Here is a 7492-nt window from a genome sequence, read left to right as displayed (position 1 = left end):
TTGTACCCTTTAGGAGCACTCTCTGTGATGTCCAGATTGGGAGATGCTTATTAATATGTTATAATTTATGATGTCTTTCATTTCAAGTTCTGATCTATGATCCTACTAGAAATTATTGTTCTTTTAGATGAGTTTGCAACACTTGATCTTAGCCAAAAGGTCAAGAAAGTTGTTCTTCTTTGTTGATTGCATTCATGTAAAGCTTGAGGTAACAAGCATTTCAAATATTAAACTGTACATTTTTGCTTAAAAATTGAACTGAAATCGTTTGAAACTACACCGAACCGAACCAAACTGCAAAAAGTTTTGGTATCAGTTTCGGTTTCATTCAAAATCGCACTTAAACCGAACCGTGCCCACCCCTATGCTAGACTGTCTATCAAGTAGTTAAGTAATGTTTATGAGCACATTGACTTGCGATTTTAAAAATCATGCGCAATGATAATGTTGTGTCGGAATCAAGTAGTTAAGTAATGTTTACATAAACTTGTATAGGTTAAACATGTAAGTGCTTAAATTCTAACCTTCTATGCACGAGATGAATTGTATTCGTAAATATTACGAGTCCCTTCAACCCACTATCGCTCCAAGATTTCGCTAATTATATAAGTGGAGTAAAGAGAGGATGAAATTAAAGGAGAGACCTAGAAGGCTTGGTAAAATTCAAGGGTAATAATTAATGGGTAGTAGGGTTTGGTCTAACTCATTATATGCAGGCTTTGTTTCGGGGTTGTTTCCCCTTTGTTTTTTTGGTACCGTGAGAGTTTCTCTCGGCTTTCCATGTTCTCTTTGGGCTTTGCCCTGTTAATATAAATATTTATTTAACAAAAAAAAAAATTCTGAAAATAGAAGCCAAATTGGATACAAAAACTACACAAAATTGTAAAAACAAGAAGAAGATATAAATACCATTAATTATTTATATATTTATTAATGTCACACAGACTCTCAATTTTCTCTCTCTTTTTTATCTCTATAAACAGTAACAACAACAAAGAAGAAGAAAGAAATCCTCCGTCGGAGATCATCAAAAACTCGCCGGACATGGATTCCGGGAAAACCCCCAAAGAGATAAAACTAGGGATATTACAGAAGAGAGAGAGTATATAGCCGCGTCGGATTCACCAACAAAAAATTGGCGGAAGGGAAAATTCCTCAGGGGAACAAGTTGAGTAGCTTTCTCTCCGTTCCGACGGCGTAAGAGTACGGGTGTTGATCTTCGAACCCACTCTCGAAGCACGTGGTGACGCCGGACTCATCCGAGTTCATGGACGGGGTTCCGGGTCGTCGGGTCTCCGGTTTGGGCTTGGGTTTGAAAGACGGGGTCGGGGTCAACTGGAGATCCAGATCCGCGTGTTGCTGGAGCTGAAGTAACTTGGTGGAGGACTCGTCGGCCGCGGCGGATCGCTTGCGTTTCGGCGAGGAGGCCCTGGCGGACCGGGAGCTGGTGAACCGGGAGGAGGAACCGGAGTTGTGACTCAGATCTCGAAGCCTCCACATGTCCGTAGAGATAGTGACGCCGCCGACATCGGCCTCGGAGGCCTCGTCGGGAGTGGATGCTCCGCCGAGGAGCTCGGGAATCGGCCGCAGCGTACCGCCGCGGAGGACGGTCTCAACGGCAGCCTGGCAGACGTGCCAGTTGCCGGTCCAGAGCAGCCCAACTGCTCCGTTGACCGGGTTGATCGTACGGCCGCAGGCTTCAAATAACAGGGACTGAAACAGAACTGAAAACAAACAAAAATCAGAAACAAAAAAATGGGAAAACTAGTCGTGAAAACGAAGGGTACAATCGGAATAATCACGAACCCGGACGTTGGGAATCGGGGACGGCGGAGATGAAGGACATGAGGCCGGCACGGCCGAAGAACTTGGCGACGAAGACAGTGGCGTGGCCTTGGGCTTCGGGGGTTTCGATCCACTGGAGGCAGGGGCGGAGCATGCAGGTGTCGCTGCAGCCCTTTCGGAGAACTCGACAGCCGTTGCAACTCATAATAACAATCCTTGTTGTTGTGGAAGTGAATCAGTCAGAATTACATGAGATTGCTTTCAGTCCAAGCAAAGGAGGGAGAGAGAGAGAGAGAGAGAGAGAGAGAGCGCAGGGGAAAATTAAGCTAAGCTGGCCAAGAAGGCCTGGGGAGGGTGATATAAATAGAGGAGAGAGACGGAGATGGGTGTGTTGAGAAGTGGGAGTGTTTGGGTCTGGGTGTGGAGACTGGAGAGAGAGATGAAGAGATTCCAAGGAGTTGGGCGAGAGCGGCTCCGTGTTTCCGCGCAGGATGTTCCTCCACCGTTGGATTCTCTGCTTTTGACTGTGGGAACACTGGAGAGTGGAATGTGGATTATATTTGATGGGATTGGATATGGGGTAATAGCTACAAGCTGCTTTCCTTTTCATCTCATTTATTTTGCCCCTTTGTGGCCCTTTGCTCCCTGGCTTTTCTTTTTTTAATCTTCCACTTGCATTGGAGGGTTGCGTTGCGTCACTCACAAAATAAATCAAATCAATATAATAATGTATGGTAAATTTGGTTTAGATGCTTTCGTTTTGTAACTCAGGAAGATCACATCTTTATATATTATATTTGGGTACAATATGATGTCATAAGTGATGTATATTACAAATATTTAAGAAAATAAACTCATTAGTTGATGCGACACATATACATAAAAAGTCTTTAAGAAAAGATATCGAATTAGTTTTGGAGCTCACACCACATCAAACTTTAACGATCTAAACTGTCCCTTTTGCTAATTGCATCACATAGATCATCCTTACAAAATATTAGTCAAATCGGAAATGTTTGAGGTATTTAATTGAGTTCAAAGATATTGACCAACACTTTGTTCTCTAAGAAATATTAAAATTTCATCATGATAATTAAATAGGCAAATTGTTTCAGATTGAATTGAATGTTTTTTAAGGATGATCTATGATTGAGACTTACAAAATAGACGGTTTGAATCGTTAAAATTCGATGTGGAGTGGGTTGCACAATTAGTCCCCACTTTTTTTTTTAAATAGAGATTCCTTGTCTTAAATGGCTTGTATATACATAACTTTCCACATCATATAATACACAAATATGATAGTAAAACATAGTCTTTCTAATATTTTTCTTTGTTTTAACAGTTACAGTGTGGTCATCTTCCACTCTTTATTGTCAACATACACAACTAAAAGAAAATTGCTCAGCTCTTTACTTGCAAAACATAGTTTTAGTCATTACCTACGAATCATACAAATAATTGTAAATTGCATTTTTCAATCAGAAAGCAAGACATTTTACTCAGAAAGCGAGACATTTTATACAAGCACACAAATAACTAGTTTAAAACATAAAATAAAAGTTTAGATTGCATGTCAAATTATGATTTGCAATCAGAAAGCGAGACATTTTACTCAAATCTTTATAATATTATATATATATATATAAGCATATGTAGGGCTAATATTTAAGCATACTATAGCCATTCGTTAGTAAGGGAAAAGGATTATATATTGCCTATCTATAAAGTAATACTATATGGCATTTGATAGTGGGGAGGGGGAAGGTCCAATAAAGGAATATGGTAATGTTTTATAAAGGGATTAACCATTGAGGGCTTTGCTTAGGATTTCGAGGAGTTTTTGAAAGCTTAAATGAGTGAAAGAATAATGGGGATGAGGTTCTGAGACTGAGGTGCAATCAAATTTAACCATGTAAGCCATTGCCTGGGTGGGGGTGGTATGGGGGACAAGTCAGCACTCAGGGTTCGTCTTCATTTTTTATTTTTAATTATGTTTTTTTATTGATTAATGTTGGAAATACATATATATTGTCCATATTTTGTGTCACGCTACCAAACATGGAGTAACATGGAAGGAGGTGCATATGTTTTAGATTCTCTCAAGATTTTTTAACCTTTTCTTTCTTCCACATTTTTAAAAGTCATGTTATTCTTAATTTAACCTAATATAATTAATCAAGCGGATTTGGGCATCGCTAATTAAGTATTTTATGGAAGCACATCGATTGTCTCAACAATAAACTTACGCATAACGATCGAGTGTGAAAATGCCCCATAAATTGATATAAATGCTGAGAAAAAAATGCCAACTTTTATGCATGTACACTTTTCTCTTTAGATTGAATATTGCTCGTTCATGATGTTTATATCATCGCCTCAATTTTCCTTAAATAGTAAGTTCATCACACTGTCATTTTTAGGTGTAGAGTTTTATCTTAAAGAACCTAATTACTCAAGGCTTACACTTATTCCATAATTTATAACAATTACGAATAAATAATCGAAACAAACTTTCAATTTTGTATGTTCACTTATATGTTGTCTTGTAATTCACTTTTGTTCTCTTGGAATCGCGGTGCCTTCTTACATCATCGCCGCAGCCTCTAAAAAGGTAACAGCATCATATATAATAATAATTCTCTCCTTAAAATATTAAGAAGAAAAATGGTTCATTTCATTTGGAAGAAGAAAGCATCTAATTGACTTGTGAATGACTGAAAATTTAGTCCTTCACGGTTTAAACAAGTAGTTACAATACTTGGGATTATAAAAGTTGAACAATGCAAGAGTTCCGCTTCTTTAATTACTCTGAGTTGGTTGTGTTCCAGAATAGGATCTCACAACAGTGTTAGTGATAAAATAATATACAATTAATATCACTTAGACATTTTGTGAGAAAATCAATACCTAGCAATAAGTAGTTAAGTTGGAACAATATCGATGATATTGATGGTAGACATGCATGGACCTACAATGTCATATCCCGACTCAGGCCCCCACCACATCCCGGGCTCGACTCCACCGTAGCACGATATTGTCTGCTTTGGGCCACTACCACGCCCTCACGGTTTTGTTTCTAAGAACTCACACGAGGATCTCACGTCAGTGTTAGTGATAAAATAATATACAATTAATATATGAAAATTTTCACCCCTAGTATCACTTAGACATTTTGTAAGAAAACCAATACCTAGTAATAGGTGGTTAAGTTGGAACAATATCGATGATATTGATGGTAGGCATGCATGGACCTACAATGTCACATCCCGACTCGGGCCCCCACCACATCCCGGCTCGACTCCACCGTAGCACAATATTGTCTGCTTTAGGCCCCTACCATGCCCTCACGGTTTTGTTTCTAGGAACTCATATGAGAGCTTCCCAGTAGGTCACCTATCATAGGATTGCTCTCGTGCACTACTCGCTTAACTTCGGAGTTCCGATGGAACCTGAAGCTAGTGAGCTCCCAAAAAGCCTCATGCTAGGTAGAGATGGGAATATACATATAAGGCTTATAGGATTCACTCCCTTGGGCGATGTGGGATCTTACAATCCACCCCCCTTAGGGGCCCAACGTCCTCGTCGGCACACTTCCAACCAAGGATTGGCTCTGATACCAAATTGTCGCATCCCGACCTGGGCCCCCACCACATCCCCAGCTTGACTCCACCGTAGCACGATATTCTCCGCTTTGGGCCCCAACCACGCCCTCACGGTTTTGTTTCTGGAAACTCACACGAGAACTTCCTAATGGGTCACCCATCCTGGGATTGCTCTCGCGCAAACTTGCTTAACTTCGAAGTTCCTACGAAACCTGAAGCCAATGAGCTCCTAAAAGGCCTCGTGCTAGGTAGAGATGGGAATATACATATAAGGCTTACAGGATTCACTCCCCTGGGTGATGTAGGATGTTACAATCCACCCCCTTAGGGGCCCCACGTCCTCGTCAACACATATCCAGCCAAGGTTGGCTCTGATACCAAATTATCACATCCCCGACTCGACTCTACCGTAGCATGATATTGTCCTCTTTGGGCCCCTACCACGCCCTTACGGTTTTGTTTCTAGGAACTCACAAGAGAACTTTCCAATTGGTCACCCATCATGGGATGGCTCTCGCGCGCTACTCGTTTAACTTCAGAGTTCTGATGGAACTCGAAGCCAGTGAGCTCCCAAAATGCCTCGTGCTAGATAAAGATGGGAATATACATATAAGGCTTACAGGATCCACTCCCGTAGACGATGTGGGATCTTACAGTATGATGATGGGTGGTGAAACTTGCCGGAACGGTGGAATCGCCGTCAAAACTCCTTGGGTCAGCTACACAGTTTTACATGGTTTTGGACCTAAAACCCTTCAATCTTGGGTGAGAAAGGTAGTGGGGAGGTAGTGGAAGAGATTGCAAGAAGTAAGTATTGGTTGTTCAACAGAAAAATTGCAAAAGGGGGCCGAAATCAAACCAGGTTGAAACCGGGTTTTGTTGGGGCTGCACAGGTCAACAGGCCCACAGGTCCCAGATCAAAACTTGGCTCTGATACCAAATTGTCACATCCGGACCCGAGCCCCCATCACATCCCAGGCTCAACTCCACCATAGCACGATATTGTCCACTTTGGCCTCTACCACGCCCTCACGGTTCTGTTTCTATAAACTCACATGAGAAATTCCCAGTGGGTCACCCATCATGGGATTGCTCTCGTGCGCTACTCGCTTAACTTCGGAGTTCTGATGGAACCTGAAGCCAGTGAGCTCCCACATGGCTTCGTGCTAGGTAGAGATGAGAATATACATATAAGGCTTATAGGATCCACTCTCCTGGGCAATGTGGGATCTTACATACAAAGCTTATCAAGTTGCACGCTCGTCTTTCTAAAATCTTGGCATTAACTTGAGACATAATGAACCCTCGTATCCATAACAAAACTTTCCAGTAGAATTAATATTTATTTTTTTTATAATTGGTCAAATTCAACGAAAAAAAGTTTGGCTCCGTTAGATTGAGTTCCCCCTCAATATACATTATGATTGGAACCGTTCATATTATAAATCACTTATAAAGCTTATTTTTGTAAAAATCAATTTAAAATGAGATCGACTAGTTAGTCAACTACAACAAATAGATAAATGACTCATAATGCTTTTATCTTATTCGACCATTTGTTTTGGAAATTGTTATTAGCACTCCAAAAATCTCATTATATATTCCTCACAAGTGTATTTTTCTTTTTAATTATAGAATATTTGGAATGCAAAATGAGATTTTTGAAACGTCAATAACAATTTCTTTTGTTTTTATACAGTTTAATGATTAAAAGATTTCATATTTCATTTTTATTAATTATTTGTAAAAATGATATTTACATAGTCCTTTATAATACGAATAATTTTGATCATATATAAGCATAAAATTTCGTGAATCATAAACACGGCATCTTAAGAAGGAAACCCTCCTCATCACCAGAGCCGCAAAGTTAATTCTAAATTTCAAATTACAACTAAGTTCGCGCATAAGAAAAGTGCAAAAACTTTCATTGAGACTTGGATACATGCCACGAGGAAAATTTTCATTATGATCGGAACACGAGTAGTACATCACATGTTTTTATAAGTATTAGAAAATTGTATCTTTTAAGTTATTAACTTTTTAATACACACATCTCACTATTTTTATAATAACACATGATATACCATCTCATATTCTGA

General features: G+C 39.8%; 1 protein-coding gene across 1 annotated transcript; it reads right to left on the bottom strand.

Annotated features, from left to right (window-relative positions):
* Positions 1-906: 906 nt before the first annotated feature.
* LOC125476205 (LOB domain-containing protein 37-like) lies at positions 907-2107 on the bottom strand. Its single transcript, XM_048582045.1, has 2 exons — positions 1807-2107; positions 907-1724 (listed from the first exon to the last, which is right to left on the bottom strand). The coding sequence occupies exons 1-2, from the start codon at positions 1988-1990 to the stop codon at positions 1156-1158; spliced, it is 753 nt and encodes a 250-aa protein (XP_048438002.1). The 5' UTR covers positions 1991-2107; the 3' UTR covers positions 907-1155.
* Between the last annotated feature and the right edge of the window lie 5385 nt (positions 2108-7492).

Source organism: the organism of the source record quoted next, unplaced genomic scaffold (genome assembly GCF_019419815.1).
Source record: "Pyrus x bretschneideri cultivar Hongxiangsu unplaced genomic scaffold, Pyrus_bretschneideri_v1 Contig18, whole genome shotgun sequence".
Lineage (NCBI taxonomy): Eukaryota > Viridiplantae > Streptophyta > Magnoliopsida > Rosales > Rosaceae > Pyrus > Pyrus x bretschneideri.
Note: the sequence above shows the minus strand (reverse complement) of the source record. Positions and strands in the feature narration are given on the sequence as shown.

What these genes read in the sequence shown, in the direction of transcription:
- LOC125476205 (XM_048582045.1), bottom strand. Translation starts at nt 1,990, where the DNA reads ATGAGTTGCAACGGCTGTCGAGTTCTCCGAAAGGGCTGCAGCGACACC. An exon ending in CCCCGATTCCCAACGTCCGG is followed by an intron (nt 1,725 to 1,806) that starts GTTCGTGATTAT and finishes GTTTGTTTTCAG; the next exon opens with TTCTGTTTCAGTCCCTGTTA.